At 38.5% G+C, this 24,668-nt stretch overlaps 1 protein-coding gene across 1 annotated transcript in view; it reads right to left on the reverse strand.

Moving 5' to 3' along the window:
- Positions 1 to 24,668, reverse strand: part of LOC121423559 — a 33,604-nt gene that overhangs the window by 1,666 nt on the left and 7,270 nt on the right. Inside the window, exons 3-26 of the mRNA XM_041618911.1 lie at positions 23,228 to 23,763; positions 22,885 to 23,095; positions 22,475 to 22,754; positions 21,942 to 22,209; positions 21,709 to 21,813; positions 21,107 to 21,492; positions 20,688 to 20,928; positions 20,208 to 20,462; positions 19,758 to 19,961; positions 19,398 to 19,600; positions 18,853 to 19,257; positions 18,364 to 18,524; positions 17,635 to 17,986; positions 17,151 to 17,388; positions 16,662 to 16,881; positions 16,163 to 16,407; positions 15,598 to 15,895; positions 10,296 to 15,166; positions 7,086 to 9,935; positions 6,097 to 6,790; positions 5,442 to 5,866; positions 3,218 to 3,980; positions 1,700 to 2,443; positions 168 to 577 (exon numbers count right to left, since the gene is read on the reverse strand). Of these exons, the coding sequence (XP_041474845.1) occupies positions 168 to 577; positions 1,700 to 2,443; positions 3,218 to 3,980; positions 5,442 to 5,866; positions 6,097 to 6,790; positions 7,086 to 9,935; positions 10,296 to 15,166; positions 15,598 to 15,895; positions 16,163 to 16,407; positions 16,662 to 16,881; positions 17,151 to 17,388; positions 17,635 to 17,986; positions 18,364 to 18,524; positions 18,853 to 19,257; positions 19,398 to 19,600; positions 19,758 to 19,961; positions 20,208 to 20,462; positions 20,688 to 20,928; positions 21,107 to 21,492; positions 21,709 to 21,813; positions 21,942 to 22,209; positions 22,475 to 22,754; positions 22,885 to 23,095; positions 23,228 to 23,763 (15,365 nt within the window). The remainder of the gene's footprint in view (positions 1 to 167; positions 578 to 1,699; positions 2,444 to 3,217; positions 3,981 to 5,441; positions 5,867 to 6,096; positions 6,791 to 7,085; positions 9,936 to 10,295; positions 15,167 to 15,597; positions 15,896 to 16,162; positions 16,408 to 16,661; positions 16,882 to 17,150; positions 17,389 to 17,634; positions 17,987 to 18,363; positions 18,525 to 18,852; positions 19,258 to 19,397; positions 19,601 to 19,757; positions 19,962 to 20,207; positions 20,463 to 20,687; positions 20,929 to 21,106; positions 21,493 to 21,708; positions 21,814 to 21,941; positions 22,210 to 22,474; positions 22,755 to 22,884; positions 23,096 to 23,227; positions 23,764 to 24,668) is intronic.

The following is a 24,668-nucleotide window of genomic DNA, read 5'->3' on the forward strand; positions in this document are numbered from 1 at the left end:
ACAACAATAGTGTTATTGTTGATATCATTGAAAGAAAGTATAAAAATAAACAATTTCTTTTTCATTTGTAACACTTGAAAGTACTTTTAATTAGGGTGTTTAACGTTGGACTCTATGAATGGTGAAGACATTTTCAGTGTTATGTTTTACACACAGCAAAATCTTACCATAATATCTTCATCAGCAATCAAGATGATGATCTTGGCAGCCTCCTTTCGGAATGGATAGCTGGCAGCAAGCTGGATAGCACCCATAGCATCACCGGGCATTGCTCCTTCAAAGACTAAGCTTTCAACACCACTGGAAGCACAGTCAAGGCTGCTGTCCATCAAATGACCACAGAGTGTATGGACATGTGGTCGTCCATGGATGTCAGCTCCACCATATGCCGAAATTCCATATCTTACATCATTTATGTTTTGAAGCTTCCTGTCCATTTCATTAATGACATGCTTCATACTGGACTTGATGTTATTGTCTTCAGCCATTGCTACAGTTTCAGACACCACAAAGATAATGTCTGCAGTGCTTGTAGATCGCCTGTTCTCTTGGCTGATTTCCCCTGGGGTGCAGTCCACTGTGTATGAAAGAATGAGAAGAAATAATAACATTCAGATAATTTCTTTTCTTTTACAGTTTCTGCTCATTAATATGTAAAACGAAGACAATTCGTTCCTACTTGATCTGAGATAAAATGATGTGTTCCATCCCATGCATGACAATGGAGAAATTATGAAGAATGTGTAGATTTCTTAACCCTAAAATGACTGGGGGGGCCTTTTAGGCCCCCCCCTGTACATAAATCGCGATAACTTTTTTGCGCATAAAGCGTTCGCGCCGCCATTTCATGACTTTTTTTTCTTGAGTTTTGCGCAACTTTTGATACCAAATTTGTATACCCTCATGCCGCGGTTGCGGAGTTACGTAACATTTTCGTATCACATGTCACGTAAGAAATTGAAATTTGTATTCGTTTGTGTGTAAAGTGTATGGTATTTGAATGAATGTTATACACATTGTTTTCTAACTACATTTTTATTTGTTTCTTTCTATATTATGTCACTTGTGAATTCAAGTAGCAGTCCTAGGATATGAAAATAATGAAAAACATTGCATAAAAAATAAAGAAATACATAAGAAATGCAAAATAAAGAAATACATAAGAAATTAAAATCAAAGAAAAACATAAGAAAAGTAGTGCAAAATACCAGAATCGCTTGCACAACTATATTCTTGGGTGCAGGAAACACTGAATAGACAAGTAATATCACACTTTAGTTGATTATGCTATATTTGATATTGAATAAGTTATATATTACACAAACCCAAAATATATCTAGAATACTCAAGAATTTGCAAACAGGAATTTATGGACCGCAATAGGTACCAAAATATGAAAAATTCAATTTTTTGATAAAAATTTGCATATTCGCATAATTAATTATGCATATATTAAAAAATACAATGAATATCAGTATTTGGACTATGTTTTCTTTTAGAGGACATGACATAGGATGTGTGTGCCAAATTTGGTTGCGATCGGACGACCAACGGCCGAGATCTTAGGGGGGTGGCCAAAAGGCCCCCCCCCCCAGTTTTTCTAGCCTCCAAAATAGCCCAGTCTTTTGAGGGTTAATGTTAATTCCTTACAAATCTAGTGGATATATCACATCTGCCAAAATATAAAAAAAGAACTTACAGCAGTTCTGTTCATAGGTGACATTGCGAAGTAGGTGCATTCCCAAGGTGGCAACAGGATTGGTGGCTTCACATACGGTATGGCACTTTGATGTCTCTTTAACACAGAAGTTGTAGAACTCAACTTGGTTGATGTCCCTGAAGGTAGCATTCAATGTTGAGTCTTCATCAAGGAACCTGTCTCTGCATTCATCATCATTTGATGGGCAAGCCCCAAATTGAGATGGAACAACATTTCGTGATATATATGGTGAGACATCATATGCTGAAATGAACTCTGCTACATCAGTTGTTATACCACCTTCTGGCAAGATGAAGTCATTGTGGTGCTCTGTATCAAGGTTGCCAAATAATCCTCGAGATTTTCCATGGTACCAACCACTCAAATGGAAGATACATATGAAGTGATCAACGTGGCAGGATAGAGCGATTCCTTTGGTTGATGTGACATTTACCCACGGACCCTTGGCCATTATGGTCACCTCCTTGCTGATTGGTGTCTGGTAAGGCAGTTCCTGTAGGTTTGGTAATCCATTGACATGGACAACATTCTCATCATCAATTGCAACACTTGTGTTGCGGATAACGAGGGTGACACGCTTCTTCTGTACCAAAAGAGTGAAGTTTCGGTCTATGTAGTCATGAGCAAGTACGTAGGTTTGTACCTCATCAGCATATGCAGGCACGCTGTATACCTTGCCATCAAATGTCATGACATGGTTCTCTCCAAAGATCATAGCAGTGTCTAAAACATGAAATGAAAAACAAATATCAATTGTGAGCTATCAAGTTTTCATACAAACAGATTGTGTTCTTACCATTCAATATATGATTTCATGATATTCCATTTTAATTTCTTGTTTTCTTAAAGGGGGGAGTGAACTATGTGTGGTCTCTCATTGAATGTGTGTTATAAATACATAGTCTTGAAATATACATTCTCAGATATCTACTAATACTGCAGAGAATAAGTTGACCTACAATTGTATTTGGATAGAGAAACTAAAATGATTCAAGAGAAAAAGGTAAATGTTTTGCTACTTGGTAACACAATTATTGTGGTACAAATGTATCGAGTAGTTAATTAGCATGTATTGAGTAGTTAATTAGCATGTTATCATTCAAGTGGGTCTATTGTACTAGACTACACTAGCATTATGGGTCGGAACACTGGCCAGGTATGAGAAGTTGAGGGCTGAAGTTGGCGCTATTGGTTCGTATCTGCTTTAAAAACTAATTTCAGAAGTTTTCTATAAATCTTATGGTCCTGGCAATTATGAAATTAATTTTGAAAATATGAGTTTATTCCTAGGAACACTTTAGGGAGAGTTTTGTCATTGTTTTCACTAGCAGATGTTATAAGCTACTGCAAACCTTTGTAACTGATTGGCTCAAATAAAAATGGTGCAATCTTCAACAACACTGTTCATGAATTACCCTATTTGAAATTGAATAGATAGCATTTTTGCATACACTTTATAGTCCTAGAGTCTTCCCTTTCTTATATGTGAATACTTACATTTCCAGGGGCTGTAGATTTTAATGTGTTCGAGAGGAAGAAGCTCAACAGGGATGCGGAGATCTTGAAGAAGTGTAAGGATCTTGTTGATGTATCCAGACAGTTTGGTCTTGAGATCAACCGTGACAGCCTCAATATCAGCCTTGATCTTTTTGTAAGTTTCTGGCCAGGCCTGCTTGATGTCCTGGATCTTCTGAAGCAGTTCATTCCACTTCTCCAGAGCTTTTGTCTTCAAAGACTCCACCTTGGTCATTGCCTTCTGTCGGAAGATAGTATCATTAAATTTGAGCTCCTCAAAGATTTCCTTAGCAATCTCATATTGAGTGATGACTTCCACTTTGATTTCAGAATACTTCTCAACGATTTCCCCCTTCAGCACGGGGTATTTCTCTTCAAAGATTACCCTCTTCCATTCAGGTAGAGTCTCCGTCATGAATTGGAGGACCATTTGTTTCAGATTGGTCAGCAGCTCGGGGTCCTTGATGAAATTGGTCAAATTGTTGATCATCTCGTTGATTTTAGGCTTGATCTCCTCCCTCCAACTGGTCAAGATTTGGTCTTTCTTTTCCTGGTACTCATCAATCTTCTCCTGGATAGTGGTTCTGTATTGTCGGAGTTTGGTAAGGAAAGGCTCAATTTTCTCATCAATCATTGGCTTCTGAAGCTGATAGTAATCCTTCACCATCCTGGAGTAATTGTGATACCGCTCTGTCATGTTCACACGAATCTCTTGCAGAGTGACGTTGAGCTGTGCCATCTTCTCCTGAATTGTAAGATTTGCAAAAGAACAAATATCTGAAGTTGAAACATCATTATTAATAAAATGATCACATAAGCTGAATTATGTCGCAGACATTTGTAACCTTTAGGGGAAGGCGGGGTAAGTTGAACATAGGGGCAAGTTGAGCCACCACCCCCAGGCCAATAATGAATTAGTCAGACATTGTGGCGGTGTCATGTATTGATGACCCATTACATAACCCTTCATCCAACCATATTGTTTTTGACTTTGAAACAAAAAGTACTTTTTAAACGGAATAATACTAATTTCTGCCAAAAAAGTAGAAAAGGGTGTAAAATAGAGGAGTGCTTTTTACCCACACACGTCTTTAAATATAATAAAGAAATAAGAACAATATTGATAGTCCAGGTATGGATATTTATTCTTGTCATAGTCTTTTAAACGATGGATGAATAAGAAATTTGTGGATGTGAAAATATCGCATTAAGTTCGGACTGTGGTACTTTGAGCCAGCCAACACGGGGCAAGTTGAGCCATGGTAATTCTTATTGAAATAAGAATGAAAAAAAATATAAAAAAAACTTGAAAAACCATTGATATGCAAGCAGAAAGGTGTAAATTCACTTGACAGCTCTTTTTCTTTTAGAGGATGTTAGTTTTTATAGAGAATTACCCAGTGAAAAGACTTGAAATAACAAATTGACATGCTGCTTCTTCCCGCATACATTTTGTACATAGTTTTTGTGGCTCAACTTACCCCAGAAGGTGGCACAACTTACCCCACATATGAGGCAAGTTGAGCCATTTGACATCGTTTTTTTCAAAGGTCACAATGACTTTCAGTGTGGGGGTAGAAAATTATATATAGGTGAAAAATATTTCCCAAAAATCAAATTTAAAGGCAAGGTACTTATTTCTACAATATTATTAGTCATATCAACTCTAACATGCAAAATGCAAAAAGTGTCACAACTTATCCCGACTTCCCCTACCATATGCAGATTTTTATTCAGGGCAGAGCAAAAAAGTGAGTAGATTCAGTTTCAAGGTATTGTTTTGATAAATACGTTCCATTTCCTACACTGCTCTTTGCCATTCTCATAAATTTCATGAATTATTCCCATCATAGTAATTGTCTCCCCCGAACAGAGTTCGGAGGATACTATGGATTTGGCCTCGTCGCGCCGCGTCTTCCGCCGCAGAGATTTCCTTTGAGCGCTCTATCAGCTGCATTTCTTCTCCGATCATCTTCAAATTCGGCATGAAGGTTAAGTATGGTATAGCAAAGCCGCCTATTGATTTGGGTGTTGGTGGAGGTCACATTGTAAGGTCAAAGGTCATTTTCAGTTCAACGTTAAAGTTTACAAGCAAGACTCTCTTTAATATGACACCTAACTCTGCAACTGTAAGTCACTTTTCAACCAAACTTGGATGGTAGATGGACTTGGGGGACCTGCATGAAGTTTAGAAGTGACAACACACCTTGATGTACTGGATCTGGTTGTTACTGAGTCTTGGTAAACTCCGGAAGCTTGTCCAGTTGAATGGATGAGAGATGTTCATGGCAAAGCTGTGGTCATCAAGACGACCAATGGAGTTGAGAGTATCTCTGATGAGAGTGCGGGTACGGTTGACTGCCTGCCAAGTTAGAATATTGGCATTTTTAATTGCCTGGCGAGTAATGATGCGAGTCTGGTTGAGTGCATACTGAGTCATGACGATGGTCTCGTTAAGAGCATATCGGGTCATATCTTTACTTCGGTTGAAGGCCAATTCAGTCAGGAGACGGGTCTGGTTGAGGGCAATCATGGTCAGATTGATTGTCCTCTCAACAGGCTTGATGGCAGCAATGTAAGCACTGGCCTTCGATGGGAATTGGTCCACTTCATAGTAGCGAATGGCCCATCCTGTAAAAAAAAAGTTTACGAATATTTTAACAAAATTCTAGAGACAAATACTGTTCAGTCACATCTGTAAACATAATAAAATTATTTTTAGTCAAATGAATGGATTGGATTTACATAAGGGGACCCGTATAGGAAAACTGTCAAATTAAAAGTGGTGAGAAAGATTATATTGCTTACAAATATGTTAGAATAGTTGAGATCCTTGTAAACAATTGATTTAAATTTCTAACCTGCCATTGTGTTGTTCACATATGTCACATATTCCATGGTGAAATCTTTGGCAGGTCCCTGGATATAAGTCACGATGGTGTTGGTCATGTTACGGACATAGTTGATTGTCTGTACTGTTATGTTCCTGGCCTGGTAGATGGAATTCTTGGTCAGATCCTTGGCAAGAAGTGCATACTCTTTAGAGAGATTGAGGAGACGGGTCTCATCCCTGACATAGATGACCAGATTGATGCTCCTGTTACGTATCATGTAGATGGTTTCATTGGCAACTTTCAGGCTCCTGATAATCTGATCTTTGGTGTTGTTTAGGTACATCTTCATTTTGGCAATGCTCTCTTCTGATGTGAGATTCTTCCATGCTTCCATGACTTTAGCTTGGAAAATGATGAAGGTCTCATTGGCCTTGTTCTTTAGGATGGCAGATGTCCTGTTGAGGAAGCACATTGTCTCATTGATGGTAACCCTCCATGGCTGAGAACGGGTGCGGTTGATGAAGATCATGATGTCCCTGGCAGTTTGGTTCAGGATGGGAAGAACAACCTCTCTTAGTTTGGTGTTTGATACATTCAGGACATCATAGAAGGTCTTGTTTACCATCACCAAAGAAAAGTTGATCCTTGCCAGTGTGCTGTTTGCATAGAATTTTGTCAGATTTGAAGCTACAAGAATCTTTCCATATGTGATGTTACCAACCTATTTGAGTAATCGGATGAAAAAAATATAAAAGAGATATATAATAAACCAGAAAATTATGTCCAGGGGATAAAAATGTTAGCTCATATTATATTTATGTAACATTTAATGATTTTTTTTAAAATGACAAGAATTTCAAGATAACCACAAATATCTCTCAAGAATTATTTCTTTTTTTCAAATGTACACAATTGCATGTGTTTTCAGCATTTTACTTCATTTTATCCGTCTACGACTTGCTTTGAGGAAATTATGCTAAATTGTCTTTTTCAAATATGTTCTCATAATAACTCACCTCAAAGATAGTCATATCCAGGTACTTCACAGGGTACTTGTTGAGCAGACTTGTTCGGTCCTTGATGCTCATCCTAACCGTTTCAACCAGTTCTTCTGCAAGTTGATTGATGTATGCTCTGAGGTCTTGACCAAGTTCAAAGACGGTTCTTTCCATCAATCTCATTGGTAACTCGTTGATCAATGAGTACTCATCTTTTGTTGCAGAAATTATGGCTTGTACTGTCCCGTTGATTTCCATGTTCTTCAAGATGACTGGTTGCCATTCATGCCATTTATCCTGAACCTGCAGTTTGAGGGCTTTGAATTGGTCTTTTCGTATATCGTACATATTGAGAGCTTTCTCTTTGGTTTTGTTGTACAACTCTTGAGTATTCTCCTTCAATTCTTCAAGCATTCTTGTCGTGTTGGCTTTCACTTCTTGGTAAAACCTTGTGAGGTTGACCTTCAATTCCTCAAGCTTTATCTTCATGTCATCAATGTTTTGGATGGTTTTCTGCTTATACTCTGGATATCTTTCGATGTGGTATTCAGCTGCTTCCATCAAGTAAGCCTCGGTCTTGGTAGGAAGTTGACGAACTTGTTCCATCATATTTGCAGAATAGATTCTCTCACGATAACGTTGCACATGAGGTTCAAGGAACTCAATGGACATGTTGATAAAGTGGTCAGTCTTAGAGCGAACCTGCAGGGTGAAGTTGAAGAGGCGTTGCTTGGCATCTTGAATGAAGATACAGATGGTCTTATTGACGATTGGAGAATAATTTTGAAAGAACAGGGTTGCATTTCCTTTAGCAATGTTGAAATACATAATTGATGTATCTTTCACGATCTTGCCCTTTTCAAGTGCGATCGATTTGTATTTCTTCATTTCTGTCATCACAATAGGAGTGTATTTCTTTCCTAGATCCTTCATTTTGTCCAAAGCAATACGAGAATACACTTTGGTTTGGTTGACTACCATCATGCTGTAGATCTCAATGTTGTCAGCTACTTTCTTGCTATAAACCTTGGTGAGGTTTGCTGCCATCTTGCTGTAGAGGACTGTCAAGTTCCGTGTCATATCAACAGGAGGTTGAACAATCTGATAGATGGTTCTGTTGAAGTAGCAGAGAGGAAGCATGTTCACTGGATGGGATTCATTCTTGGAGATAGCGATGATCTTATTAATGACCTCATCAATCTGCTCTTTCCTCTTCATGTACTCGTTGCCCATACGGACAATGATTTCATCTATCTGTTGTGTCCTGTTCTTGTATTCATCAATGACCCTTACAATTATTTGATCAACGTCAATGTTGTACCTTTCACTGATGTAATCAGCTGCAATGGTTTTTATTTCCATCAGACGTTCTTTAAGCTCCTCAAGAGATCTTGGGCGTGCATCCCACTGTTCCTCAAGGAATGCTTTGATAAGGTCGGCCTTTGACTTGATAAAGAGATTTGCTGCTCTGGTCATGTTAACTACCTTTTCCTTTGTGATATTCAAAACGAGCTTCATGTCTTCCTTGATGACATTAACGTAGACATACTCATTAAGGATGGAATTCCATTCTTTCAGCATTTCAGTAGCCTGTTTGATGGTTTCATTCAGGTAGGTCTTATTGACATAGCGGAAAGTAGTTTGATTTAGCAGTTCAAGTTGGATGATCATATTTTCTTTCGCTTCCATGGCCAGGTTCTTTGTTTCCATTACACTTGTCTTGTTGATGATATCAATGACATTGCGTGGTCTGATGCGGATAACCTTGCGCATTAGTTCCTGGACTTGGGCATCATCTTTGTAATTAATGAAGATAGAGCTTGAAATGGAATCAATGGTGGTGCTGTTAAGGTAGTAGGCGATGAATTTCTTGGCCTTTATCAGTTGTGCCTTGATTTCTGCCTTGACCATTTCCTTGTCGAGGGAGGCAATGCTCATCTTCAACTCATTGAGCCTTTCTCCGATCCTCATTTTGAGTTCAGCCATTTTTTCCTTGATCTCGCCCAACTTTACCTTCAATTCCATAATTTTCTCTTGGAATTTGGGAACATTGAATCTGGTTTGGATATAGTTGTAAAGCTTCTCCACTCTTGCTTCATACTGGATAAGCTCCTTGAAGTCATCAACAGCCGCTTTAGCCTTCTTGGTAATGTTAGCTTTCATTTCAATCAAGTAATTCTTTGCCCGGGTCTTGAGGATTTCTCGATTCTCCAACACCCACATGATTTGTTCAAGGCGCTCTTCATACTTGATGAGTATCTTGATGTTCTCGATGGTTTCTCTCGGATGAGTAATGTTGTATCGAAGCTTGGCATATAGCTCCCGAATGGTAGCATTGATCCTTGTTACAGTTTCATTTAACTTTGTTAGGTTGACATACTGGCTGATAAATTCCCTGGGGTTGCTACGGGCGTAGGTGATGGTCTCTTTGAGTTTCTGCATCTGGGTGCAGAATGTCTGGTTCAGAGCCCTGAGCTGGGTGTAAAAGGTCTGGTTCATCTTCTTCAATTGGATGAAAAGAGTTTCATTTAGTTTGAGAGCTTGGGTGAAGGCAGTTTGGTTGAGTTGTGAAAATGCGGAAGTGAGAGTCTCATTAGCCAACATAATGGTATAGCGCATGAAACACTTGGTGCAGTTGGTCATCCTTCTGGTGTGTGTGAGGGTGCGGTTAGCAACTTCCATGACTCTGTTGATGGTGCTCTTGGCAATGGTGATGGTACGATTGTAGTGACTGTTGATTGTTCCTACAGTGATGTCCACAATCTCTGCAACTGTCTGTGGGTTCCAGCTGAAGTTGCTGTAGATCACATTACTCTCATTTAATCTCAATAGCCATGTGATGTCATTGACTGTCTTGAAGTTGTCCTTCTGTAAAGACAAAATCGCAATCAGATTGTAAGTATGTGGGTAGGGTATATGTACATCAATTCATTTTTAATGTTCCCAATAATGTTGAATCACAATAAATATATCATTAATGGTGATTTGCAAAGGAGACTGAAGAAAATGTCTAGTACCTAGAATTAGTTTTCATTGATCTGCATAATTAATGTTTTGCATCCATTATAAAAAAACACGAGATCTCAAGTAAAGTGTCTTCTTTGAACATAAACAAAAACAAATCATTGAAAACTTAGATATATCTTTTCGGCCTTTTCTATATTACGATGTTGAGCATAGTGTTTTGAAAACCCCCAAAATGTGAAATATAAGATAGTTAAAACTCACCAATAATTCATGGTCAATGTAGAAAGTCAAGCTGTCTCCAAACGTGTTGAGATTTGCTCCAGCAGAAATCAGACCGATGGATGGAAGCTTGATGGTAGCCACCAGATTTTCATAATTCAGGCGCTGGTTGAAGACGACTGTTCCCTTAGGGTTAGCCCAGGTAATATTGAAGAGCTGAGACATGTCTTTCAACGTTGTAAGATCTAGACCATTTTTGACAGTGACATCATTAATAGGATCAACCCAAAGTAATACAAGGCGATGGCCAATGTAGGAGTATGTGATTCCCTTGAAACCTTTGAATACAACCGAGTTTTGGAGTGTGGTGTTGATAAATCGTGACTCAACATTTGCGTATGAATCTATAAGAGCCTTTTCAAAAGACATAATTCCAGCCATGTTTGTAACATTGACCTTGGTAATTCCTGCAGCTCTGACGAAGGGACTTGTAATATTTCCAACAGCCATAGCAGATACTTCTCCATAGTGTGTTATGTTAGCAAAGTTGATGAAATTTAGTTCGCCACTGAAGTGGGCATCATTTACTAGAGTACGGAGTGTGAACGTCACTTTAGATTTGGCAGCATCAAAGTTGAGGATGTTGCGAGAATTATTCATCTGATATTCAAACACTGCACTGCTCTCTATCCAACTGTTGAAGACATTGCTGTACAATCGGCTTGTTGCACTATCAAAAACGAGGAGTGATTGAGAGTTGTTCATCTGAGACTCAAACAGAGTGCTGCTGTTTACCCACTTGCTCTGAATATTGCCGTAAATACGGCTTCGCACTTGGTCGAAGTTGAAAAGGCTGCGATGATTCTTTATCGTGTAAATGGTCTCTGTCATAGCAGTCATAGGTCTGCTGATGAAGCGGGCTTCTGATGTTACATTGACGAGATCAAAGCTGGTAAGTTTACGTACATTCTTTACTTCAACGATGCCAAGAGCACGTCCTGTTGCAAATCGAGAAGTAAATGATCCAGTAGATTGAGCAACAAGTTTGCCAAACTTGCAGAAGCATGTAGAGTCACTTACTGAGAAGTCTGCCACAACAGATGAGTTGAAAATCTTGTTGTTTATAACAGATTCAGCTGATGCTGCAACACGGGTAAAAGTGAAGAGTGATTCGAATCCCTCTAGAGCGAAGTCAGCAAGTGAAGTGGAATTGATGAGCTTGCTATTGAAATCGGTGATAAGGCTTCCGTTAACACGATCAAAGGCCATTACTCCCCTGAAGTTGTTCATCTCCATGCCAGTTTTGCTATCGATGGTTGCTAGTCTAGATTTGAATGAAACAAGAGCTGAGCTGTTGACACGTTTAAAAGTAAAGATACTCTGGAAGTTGCTGAAGTCGATTCCTGCTTCGGTTGTTAGATTTGCCAAGATAGATTTGATTTCAGTGAGTCCACCGATTTTGACATCAGAAAATCTGAACAACCTCTCGAAACCATGCATCTGCATGATGCCTCTTGATGAAGAGTTGAGGAATCTGCTTGCTACATCAAATACAGCAGTTGATTCTACTGATTCAAAGGTCGTGATGTTCTCAAAGTTGATAAGGGTTGAGTCAGCATTGCCAGTCACGTTGATCTTTGATGTCAAGAAAGAAAACTCGCCCTTGATAGCTGCATTTCCAAACTTGAACAGGTTTCTTGAATCAGTAACCTGAGCGGAGCTGGAGGCTTTGATTTCCCTTGTGAATGGTGTGTTCACAGTTAGAGCTGACGACACATTAGCAAGTTGCACCTTGAAGAGTCCAGTCCCAATATTAGCAGTCAGACTACTTTGGGCTGTAGTGTTCAAGAACCTGCTTGTAATGTCTCCTGATGCAGAACCAATAATGCTGTCATATGTCATGAAGCCGGCCATGTTCTGGACATTGAACTGGGTACCACCTTGCATCTTAATAGGCCAAGAGCTAAAATTTCCTTGAGTAACTATGACCATTTCTTCGTAGTTCAGAGGCCCTGCTTGACTGTTGATGTGGCCATTAAAGCTTGTATACAAAGATAAGATGATGCTGGAGAAGTTGGATGATGCACACCCTTCCATTCGAGAGTAGGTAAGGATACCAGCCATGTTGGCCAGTTTGAAATGTGATAGAACATTCCATGTTGCAATTCTGGATTGGATGTCATTAACGGCAGAAACTTCATACTTTCCAAAAGTAGTGATATTCTCCCAGTTTTCCATTTCAACATCGAATTTAGAGCCGGTCTTCATGAAAGGTGTGCTGATGTTCACATTTGTAGAAAAGACATTGGCAGCAAATGTTAATGGGCCTGCAACATCTCTAACAGACCAAGTTGCGCCAGAGTCAATCTTTCCAATGCGAGATATCAGGCCAAACATGCTCTTGGTTGTTGCATTTGATGCCTTGAAGAAACCATTTGAACCAGTGACGAAGTTGGTAGTGTTAGAAGTGATAACTAAGAAAGGACTTGTGAATTCATTTTGTCCAGTAATGTCCAATTGGTCGAAGTCCAAGAATGAACGGACACCAGCAAAGGTAGAATCCACATTCATGGTCCAGTTGGTCCACTTTGTTAGAACAGCACCCTTTGACTTTCCAGTGATGGATTCAAATTTGTTAAACTTTTCAAAGCCCTGCAGAGCCAACCCTCCATTGTAGGCAGCAAATGTTGTTCTTAGCGGTGTAATAATGAATATGTTGGAGGTTGTGACGTTCATAAGATCAAAAGCAAAGAGCCTCTGGAAGTTGTTCATTTCAAGGAGTCCACCAACGCTCATGCGGGTAATAGGAGTAGTTACTGCATGGGAAATTGTGCCATTGATTCTTGTAAAGTCAAAGACACTTCTCATGTTGTCCACTTCAACTCCATGGATACCTTCGATATTGAGGAACCTATTATTTACTCCATATTCGACCTTGGCAATGCTGCTGGCATATTGGAATGGTGCAGTCATATCAATAATTCTACCTTCGTACAATCCAGATACATTCAGCTTCGACGTAGTAAGGTTTCCAATAATGACAGTTTCTGCAAGAGGATATTGGAACCAGCCTGCCATGTCTTGAACCTTGTGAATTTGATGGTAGGATGTGTTGAGGAGGATTGTGTTGAAGGAAGCAATAACCTCTGCGGATGCCAAGTCAAACTGGTTGAATTTCCTGAAGTTTTCTAGAGAGATGACCTCAGTCAGACTAGAATCAAAATAGGGGCTCTTTGCGACCATGCCGAAATTATGAGCGATGGTGTCAAAGTTGACAAATGATCGCACTCCATTAAAGCTTACTTCATTTTGCATCGATGTAGAAACGCTGAAGACCTTGGAGGTAAAGTTCATCCTTGATGAAATTGAATCAAAGTTAAAAAGAGACCTGTGATTGGAGATGTCCATACCTCCGATCAGTGATGAATTCATCAGACGACTGGTGAAAGTGGATGACGAGTCAACTGCCACTTTAGAAACCTGAGTAAACGAACGCACATTTTGCACAAGCAGTGTGGTGTTGGTGTTTCCCCTGGCCAGGTAGAATTCAACATTTCCAGATACATGGCCAGCAATTTCCTCAAAGTATGAGGCATTCTGGAAATCTGTTAGGGCAATATGGTTGTCCATAGTAGCATTCAGAAGAGCTGTCTTTACAAACCAGATCTGTTTTCCTGTAATATTATCGAAGTTAAAAAGGCGACGGAAACCATTCATCAATAGAGTATTATTTGCTGTAACATTCAGAAGACAAGAAGACAGAATGTAGTTGGATGAACCATCAAGAGTTGTGAAAGATGCATCAGAACTCTCAAGGTTCATCTGGGTCTGGTAAGTGCTGTTGACAAATCTGCTGGTAATATTATTGCTAAGATGAGTTGCAAATTGGCCAAAGACAAGAAGACCATTCATATCCCGAAGAGCAATACCAGAGCTGTGGCTTCCATTGACAAATTTGTTGAGGAGATTTGCTTCAACGCTGCTACTGACCTCATCAAATTCAAAAATACTACTGAAGCCTTTTAGTTGAGATTTACCATGAACATTCCAATTGACCCAATTGCTTTTGATGTCCTGGGAAGCCTTAACAAGGATCTTGCTGAATTTGAAGAGCTTTCGGAAGGTTTGGAAGCTTACTGAGCTGTTCAGTGAAGACTTGATCATACGAGACTGAAGGTTGTATGTCAAAATTCCAGTCATCTCGCTGAATTGAGTAGGCGAAGTCATGTCATGGATGTCGAAGTTACCAATTACATCAAAAGATCCCAACCTTGATGTCATGGATGTGATGTGATTTGCCACCATATTCAAAACACCATGAAAGTCACCATTAGATGAAGAGCGGGTTGAGAATTTGATGAGAGGAGAGTCAACCTCAGTGTGGTGCAAAGCTGCCAAATCAAAAGGTGTATCTTCTTTCAAGACGGTAACATTGACTGATGTTAGGGTGTTCATACGTAGTGCCGTCCTTACTGTTAGGCCTCCCTCGGTCTTCAGTGTAACTTCACGACCCTCAATGAGCAGAGAGTGATTGAGACCAGCCGAGATGTTTAATCGCTTCTGTTCTGCTACAAACGTCAGCTGCTGATCAAAGAGATTTCGGCTCAAAAAGATGTAATGCGACGCTGACATATTAGCAAAGACTGGACTAGAAATATTGGCACTTTGACGTAACGTGAGGGATGATGAAGTAACATTAAAGATGAACTTGTTTAGAATCAGATTCTTTACAATTTGGAAGTCCCTGTTGTAGGTCCTATTTAGGATATCCCGCACAACCAATGGTACAACACGTAGCCTCATTTCGGTGATGGGGCCCTCAACAGCCAAACTGTTTGAAACGTTGGTGGATAGAAGTTGGTGAAGGTATGACCAGTACAAGGACACAGCAGATGGTCTTACAGAAAGGTTACCTGAATAAAAAGAACAAAGGATATGAAACATATTATTTATCACTTTAGTGCATTGTTTCAGAGCTTATTTCTTATTGTTTGTTCAATTTTTCTTTATTTAGTATTTATCATTTTACTCTTCCAGTTTATACAAAAAGGATAATATATAGAGTCATGATTTATGGAGATTTCATAAATCCTCTGGATATTGATTAAACAAGATGCTAGGATAAGGAAGCATGGATTACTCATTTTCTCGTTAAACCAACATCAAATTCGGAAAGGAAACTATTTAAATTCATGATTTGTGGATGTTTGATAGACTTTAGAATAATTATCAAATATCCTGAGATAAAAGAACAAAATAGATGAATCATGTAAGATTAAAAACTTAAATGATTATGATTGTGAAACTGAAATTTCTCTTTAGGTTTTTGGTGAAGGAGACTTACTGATTTCAGTAAAATCAAGGAGATCAGAGAAACTGCTGTCCTGGCTATTCTCATAAAAGCATTGCAGTCCGTTTTCACGTGAGTACAGAGCAGTATAGTTCTGGTAGAAGACCATTGAGGGTGTTTCAATGTCCATTACCCAGTTGGCTGAAGGCTTCTTCCATCCAGCAGCAATGATGTTAGACACAGTAACCTGGGGTTTGCTGTAACGGGTGTCGTATAGGGTGTAAGTATGGGCTAAAGATGATGCTCCGGACTCCATATCAATAACAAGATGTAGAAGGTTGACATTGTTGAGCTGAATTGAGATTGGATGAAAAGAGGAAATATGAAATCAATTATCCACAAAAGGTCAAACGAAATGTTCATGGTCGTATGTTATGAGTGGGAAAATGTGGACTTACAGCAGGAATTTTTTTATTACACGGAGATACACAAAATTTTATGAAGTATGGTTCCATATGGTCAATTATTGTACTTTTCATATATTTTCTGATCACCAGTAGCAATGACCTGTGTTAACTATTAAAATTCCCGCGTTTTTTGTTGAACTGATGATATTTACCTTAAGAAGAGGAATTGGTGTTGTCAATTCGACAGAGAAGTCCTTCTGGTTGCTGATGGTAGCATTTTCAAATCTGAGATCAAAGTCATATGTAAGATGAGTTTGAGGGTTCCTTGGGCTAGGTACGAAGATGCTGGTCTGGATAAGATGTTCCTCAGTCAAACTTGATTGATCAAGGATCCTGAAGTTCATACCACCATCAATGACAACAGGTTCATCAATGAGTGCAGTCTCGCCAAAAAGCCCTGCAAAAGGAAATATAGATCAATTAATACATTTTATGGATGTTATCAATTGTATATTTATTTATCAAAGTAACAGGCATATATAAGGTAACAAGTATGAAGACAATAGTAAATATTAAGGATAATTATGATTTAGGAAATGTTTGACATATTATTTGTCACAAGATGTTCAGGAATATCTTAAACCCGAGTGCTAATCTATCATGTACATAATTCATGCAGTGCACAAATATCTTTAAATGATTATCACTTACTAAGTAGAGCTGGAGAGTTAAGGAACATGGCAGCATCAGGGTTGTTCACAAAAACGTCAGTCCTGAGTCCCATTCTGAAGTTACGGTTGGTTTCTCTTTGCTCTTTGGTAAAATCATACTCAGCAAAGACATGGTGAGTATTACGTGCAACCTGTCCTTCAAGACGATATCCATTTACTTTAGTTTCATTCCTCAGAATGAAATCCAAAAGAGGAAATTCCTGTAAATCAACACCATGATAATGAACTTATGAATTGCAGTGTCATATCATTATGATAGATAGATCACTTATTTTCTGATATGTCTGAAGGTGCAATAAGACTCGGTCTAAAAGTAAATATTTAACACCCCAAATTTACGTTCCGTAATTATTTTCATAAAAAATGAAGAAAAATAAAAAGATCGTGGGGAGACTGGGCAATTAAGCATGTAGCAGAAATATCTTAAATTTCAGACTATTTTCAGATAAGTCCTCCAAATGTTTCTTACCCATGATGAATTTGAGATTTTGGTGTGGACTATAATCTCCTTTAGTTCATCTCTGACAGTCTGGACAGTATCAAAGTCCAATGCCCAGCCAAGAGTTGACATCTTGAGGTCACGTTGAACGACTGGTCCTCTTGTGATCCTCTTGGCAGCGATGGTGGAGGTCTGGTATTTAGCATGGTTGATCTGGTATCCGGTCCATGGGAAGAGAATCTGCTTGTATAATGGAGTTTCATCGTCCCTGAAGAATTAAAGAACAAATACCATCATAAAGATATGAAATATAGCTTTATGTGAAAAAATAATCTTGATAATTAAAACATGGTCAGAACATAGCCTCATAAATTCAAGCATACAAGACCATATTTGTTAGGCACAAAGATCTTTCCTATTTCTAAAACTCTGCTTTCACGTTTCTAATCAAGGCCTATGTAAATTTTCTCCAGAAATGGATGAAAAGTTCGGTGCCAGAAAAAATGTGGCTTACCAATAGTATGTGTCAGTCACATGTGCGTTCCAATCACCACTCTCTGCCTGTTTTACAAACTGTCCAACAGCAGCCCAGTACAAATTGTTGATGGAAGCATTGAAGACTGCTGTAAGATTCTTCTGTGATACAGATGTCTCGTTCCTAACAAGGAAGTCGACTGATGCTGTGTTCTCAGCAGCAGAAACATTAAAGACAGCCCTGTATGTGGAGGATGAATCTGTGGTCTCATTAAGGAGTCCAGCAAACATGATGAAGTTCTTGACCTCTGGAACAGTGAATGTCCACTTGGCAGTCTTGCGAAGACGATCAACACTCATGAGTGAAGTAATGTTGCGAGTAAGTTCCTCTCCTAAAAAGACATTGAAAAGAGACATCAAATAACATGCACAGACATCATCTCTGTGAACCAGTTACTTTAGTTAGTGAAGAAAGTAGTAAATTCATCAATATCGATTGGATTTGTATTCACACAGATGAATTTAATTACATGATTCTATTTTATGCTCTTCCTTCGAAAATATTGCTTCAAACTTTGAACAGCTTTATTGCAGTTCTGCGGTTGTATGGAAACTAATAAAGAGGAATTAACACAATTAATATCATCTTTGAATCTAGCATTCCTTTGGATAATGAGATGTTCGTTTACACCATGTAAGGATGTGCCTAAAAGTACTGTTTATCAGACGTTAGGTTTATATCCTTTTTTTTAATAAAAGCCTTTGTTACCTGGTGCATAGAAAGATACACGGACAGTATCAATGATGTTGCTAGTTTCCGGAGTGTTTCTGTTGTTCCTCCTTCCAATTGAGCTGAAAGTGATTGGTGATGGTGCACCACCTTTCCTGATCTGCTTGTACTGGGCATCGATGGTGTATGCCTTCAATGCTCTGAAAGTTGAAAAAAAAACACTGTGAATTAAATGACATTATGGAATGGCGACATTTTCATAAAAATGTAGGAAGTATCATTGGCAACTGGAAGCTTCTTTCCTATCTTCTTATCCTAGTTTTAACATCGCTCAAAATGTTTAGAAATCATATAATTGATTGTCACTTTGAACTACTGTTTTATTGTTAGATTTGTTTACCTGTGCATTCAATATAATACTATATTAGTCATGTTATTCTACCTTTAGCACCACCCTTACCATTTGTGTGGTTCAGGACGTTTCCAATTTCCTTGTGCATGTCTTGTTTTAACAGGAGTGATACTTACTGATCTGTGTTGACAAGGGTTACGTTGAAGCTGTTTGGTCCAGTAAAGGGGAAACGTGGTGCTTCAGCAACGTAACTTGCATTGGGATAGGCCCATGAAACACACAGGTCAACTCCAAATACCCTGCTGACATTGGTACACCTCTGATTTCGGACAGCATCCTGAAGAACACCTGGGATGTATTCAATTTCTCCATTAGCCTTCATCAGGTTGTAGGTTGTTGAATAGTTGAAGAGGTTCATTGGACGGTCGGTGTTGTTAAGGTTTATCTTGAGGTGAGTACCATCAATTGTGACGTTTCCTTCGATCTTGGAGGAATGGTAGACAGTTGCGTTGGCCATAACCCCAGTGAATACCTTGGTTGGCATACCAATACCCATGGTAGCAAGAACCTCTACAGCTCCACTGCAAATATATGAATTGAGAAAGCATTGAGAAAACTGAGAACTACAGAAGAATTATCGAAGAAAACTGGAAAGAAGATGTATATTATAAGTAAATAAATAAAATCAATTAATAAAAATCTCAATGGCTTGTAGACCTACCTTGGAGCAATATGTCCTGCGGCAATGATCTTAGGAAGATTGAAACTGAACTGACTCTTCATACGGAGGCTGACAACAGCAGTACCATTTATGCTGCAGTTGAGTGGCATACCCATACCAGTTGGCAAAACAAAGGTCTTGTCCATAAATACGAAAGAGCGAGTTGTGTTGAGGTTGAGTCCCTGTGACAGAAGCTGTGGAATCTGTAAAATTCAAAGATTCCCTGGTGAAATACTGACAATTTCTGATCTTTTTTTAATGAAGTATTAAATCTGATAACAAAACCAGTGTTTTAATAGACAAGCAATTATTTCACTTTTATTTCAAAAAAAATATTAAAATGTCCTTTTAAGAACTCACCTGCTTTGTCTTGTTCATGAATTCTTCATAAATTCCCATGGTGTAAGGGATTAGAGAAAGAACATCACCAGCACTGACGAAACCAAATTCATTTCCAAGGAGACGAAGGAAGACAGTAGCATCAGTAGCAGATGGTTCCATGCCAACAAGGTAGTGAAGTTGGTTGAGCTTGTTCATGGTGTTTTCATGGATAACATTAAGAACCTGAAATTATAAAATACATAGGCCTATAGCATTCATTTACTACATTCAAAAATGCATGAAGGTACCTTGATTTCGCTCTGTAATTTTACGAAATTGGGGGATTCATTGCAACTTGGTAGTATTTAAAATAGTTGTGTAACATGGAATGCATATAATACTTATAATACTTCTATCTACAAGGAATATCTGATGATACTCGTGTAGGTCTATTGCATCCACAAAAAAAAATCAATGTGGTGGAAATACCTGAGGTTCTCCAATTTGAGTCTGCCTCTTCATTTTCTTGCCGATTGTATCCTTCTTGTTGAAGACTTCATTGTTGGACTCTGCTGGCTGTGGAGCCCACTTTTCAAGTTGAGCCTCAGCAAACCCTCGAACTTTAGACAGGAATTTTTCATCGATGGTTTCAAACAAAGTTTGGAGATTGACTTCTGGGAATAAACCCTCGGGTCCAAAGACAGATTCAACGATTGGTTCAAACCCTTTCATCTCAATGCCAGTCTGTTGAGGGGATTAAGAATGTACCATAATATTATTGTATTTCATATACTTCATATGAAAGAAAATCAATAGAAAGTCAACTTCTGTATAATTATTGCACGAAACTACTTAAATTATAAAAAAGATATTGTATAATTTCAATTAACAACTATCAAGTTACCTATTTAAAAGGTTAACAGGTTAAGGTTTAGGGCAGTTATAAGGTACTGATTATTTATTTTTTACCTCAAAGATATCCCAGCTCTTTCCAAGAGCATTTAGGACATAGTGAAACATGACTTCTTGAGGCAAGTAGCTCTCAGGGTTGAAAATGACGCCACTCTCAAGTTGGGCAGCGACAGTGTTGTTCCTCCAGGGTTCAGTCAGGTTCTTTGAAAGTTCAAAGAAGCGAGAGTACTTGCGGATATCCTTGGGGTATTCTGGAAGTTGCTCACCATTCATGGCAGTCTTTAGATTTTCCTTGAGCCTGTCAGACATATTTAATACTTGTTACAATTGGTAATTCAATTTTTATGTTTTGAGAAATGAAATGGGATGATACTACGAAAAACTTGGCAATTGTTATTATGTTGCCAGAAAACCAATAATAAATTAATTGTTGAAGGTTTCCAATTAGTTGATAAGATTTTAAGAAAAATACGTACTGTTGTAACGTTGGTTCGCTTGACTCTATGACATTCTGGATGTGAGAGAAGCAGAAAGCTTTTATCTGTTTAACTGGTTCTGTTTTCAAGAAGTTCCACATTTCGGTCAGCTCAGAGACACTAGGAGTGGCTTTCATTGTGATGAGGTAGGAAGCGATCCTTTCTGGTACCCCAAGAGAAGTATCCTTGAATAGCTCAGAAATGACTCGGCCACGGAGCTGGTCACTCATCACAAATCGGCGCATGGACTGAATGGCAGCCTTGGAGATGTCACTTGGGATCTGCTTGTTCTTGGTGCACTCAATGAGTACTGGAGATACTCTCTCAGAGTAGATGAAAGCCAGCTGGTCATATCGCTCAACTGGCTCACCGATGTTGCCAATGGCCTGTATGAAGATTGACATTACAAATAAAGTATCTTTGATAAATGTTATTATATCTTGAATGACTAGTAATAATGAAATGAGCAACAAGATGTTTTAATTACATTGGACCAAAATATATTTTTGTGGCATTTCTTATTTTTTTACATTTATGATTTTAAGTATATGTAAGTCAATGTCAGATATGTCAAGGGAAGCTTATTATTACATTCAATTTACCTTCAGAGCCACAAGTGCAAGACGTTGGTTTTCTGCTGATACAGTGCAGTCATTACCAATGAGAGATTTGAGGTACCTGATGGTCTTGATGATTGGTTCTGGAAGCTAAATGAAAGACAAAAAAAATATAAAGTTGTTAGTCAAGTTCATTTTTGTAAAAAAAAATGTTCACAAAAGCCCTGTTATTGAAATGTTATTGAATTATATTATGCGATAATCAGAAAGTTACTTACTTCTTCAGCAGTTTGAATCTCCTCATTATTCACCCAGTAGTTGTGTACCATGATACTGAGAGGGAAGATGGTGATTTGTGATGGTGAATACTGAGCCATACGTAGCATCTCGCTCATCAGTTCCAACGTTGGGTAGTTCTGAAGAGCCATGGTTACCATCCAAACATTAGCAAGAGGCTTGGGGATGATTCCCTTAGCGATGGCATAGTTCTTTACACTGAAGCAAGCCATGGTTGTACAAGGAAGGAGACCATCAAGAAGATATTCCCTGAGTGATGAAGAATTAATACTAGATATTCTAACAATCACCATAAAAAGCAAATGTTCGTACAGAACATAAATTTCCATTTCCTCTAATTTAAGTTTCATGTAAGTTTCATGCTTGCTGTACATAAAGATAATCTAAAATATAAGAAAAAGCCTCACTAGAAATTCAATTGGTTTTTAGAAAACTTTTAATATTTTTCATCCAATATCAGGAGCAATGAGGTTAAAGAATTTTAAAGTATATTTCTCTTAGATAAGTATTTTACCTGGCAATTTTCTCCTTATCTGGATTGTCACGGCAGGTTTGTGAGTATTCACTGCAGTTGTAAGCACGATCAAAGACTTCATGGATGGTCTCGTTTGTCATTCCCTCCAGAGCAGCCCTCCATCTGCCAAAGAGACGAGGACTTTCCATCTTGATCTCTTCACGAGAGATCTTGACAAGTGCCTTCAGGATATCCATTGCTTGGTCAGCAGTTACATCATTAGGCTTTTGACTAACTTCCTTAGGGTCATGCTCATACCTCAGGCATGTTGATCTGGTAACTATGAAAAGATAAAAATGTTATTTAGCATGACAGAACACTTGATTCTGAAAGGGTCTATTTCAGGGATCATTATCAAGTATGTAGTAGTTTAGCTAGTGTTATAGATTATTGTTATCAAGGTAACTTACTTGCTGGGTCAACCTTGATTGTGTTCAAATTATCAATGGCTGTGCTTAGCATATTCTGACGGATGAACGTACGAACACCATTCTCACTGTTGAAATTCATTGGCCAGAAGGAGTGAACTTCTTCACATACTATCTCTTTGAATTCTGCAGTAGTTCCTTTTAGATCATAGCTGCATGTCCTTGAAGAGTTGAGGAACTTGTCCATGATAGTCTACAGAGGATCAATATGTAAGAAGTGAAAGAGGAACAGACTTCAGTTTATTATTTACCATAATTGTGATCGTTTTGAATATATCAATTAGTTGATCGTGCTAATTGTTAGGTGTCATGAAAAGGTTTTTACCGTGTTGAAGACAATATCCTTGAAGCTCTGCCACCTGGTCATATTCTCTGGTCGTTTCCTGAGCAAACAGTTGTTGAGATCAGTCACTACCTCGAGCTTGCGTGGCCTCTGTCTTTCATCACGCTTAGTAACATTCATCTCGCTACTGCAGTTGCCGTGTACGGAGACTTCATTCAGGGTGATCTGGTCAACATCATCGGCTTCAAAGTCGAGCTGGACCATGCTGAGGATACCACGTTTGGCGTTCAGGATGTGAAGTGGTTCATCGGGATGAGCCAGCACCTCGATGATACGTCCGTTCTCAGTGCGGAAGACCAGGTCATGGGCACTCATCTCCTCACCAAGCTGGTTGTTCCCATCAAGATGACAGGAGGTGACCTTGAGGACATGCTTGCACCTTTCTGGTGATTCGATGGCAACATTGCATGCCATTGTCATGGTGGTTGTTGATCCAGGTCCAGCGCCCTCTATGCCAGTGATGGTTTCGGTCGTGTAATCAAATTCATATCGGAACCCTTCTCGGAATCTTGTTAGCTCTGTATGAAAGAATGAGGGAATTACTATGGGTATTAAAATATACACCTGTTTCATCATATACGTCCCCACTTTGAGTTCTTACATCTATTTTGATTGTTCGTCATCAATGAGAAAGCAAATTACAGCTGATATTAAAAGCAAATTATAACATGTAACAAGTATTTCAAGGTAATATAGACCAGTTCGTAGTTACTTCATGGGCAATTTTGGTCAAATGACCTTTCATTTCTTTCATCATGATAGGCAGATTTCAAAGCAAGATATTGCGTAAGCTTGCCTTACATAGCAGGACGAAGAAATTGAATAGACCAGGTGACTAGAATAGCACAACAATGAACACTTAATGAAGGTAATTGTTGCATTCCTACTTTGAATGCATATCTTAGCATGTTGTACAATGTACTCGACAAACTGTGAAATACCAGTCGTTCGTGGAAGCATTGTTGTTTTTTGTGGATATAAATGAAAACGACAATTCAAAAGAATATATGAATAATCAAGACGTCAAAGTTGGTGCTTATCTCATTAGATTTTAAAGCACCATGTCACTTTAGTACAAATGACCTTCTTCTGATCATGCGTAGAATCTTTTGATCATGCGCAGAAAGGAACTACGAACTGGCTTATTGAAAGGAAAGGTCAATTCTACAATAATAAAAATCATCACCATAAATATAATTACTCATGAATTTTGTATAATAACATATCCCATGTAGAGACGATCATATTTAATTAGGAATAAATAAATAAATGCAATCTAGCCTATAGTATAATTTGTTTTAATCTTCGTCATCCTCATTCTAGACCTATATCTGACAAAGTCCTTGCATATTAAGGAACCATTCAAACTTGTGTATAAGATCTTCCATATAGCATTCCTCAACACAAAAATACGTTTGCCATG

The sequence above is a fragment of the Lytechinus variegatus genome, chromosome 11, assembly GCF_018143015.1.
Source record: "Lytechinus variegatus isolate NC3 chromosome 11, Lvar_3.0, whole genome shotgun sequence".
In the NCBI taxonomy this organism is placed as follows: domain Eukaryota; kingdom Metazoa; phylum Echinodermata; class Echinoidea; order Temnopleuroida; family Toxopneustidae; genus Lytechinus; species Lytechinus variegatus.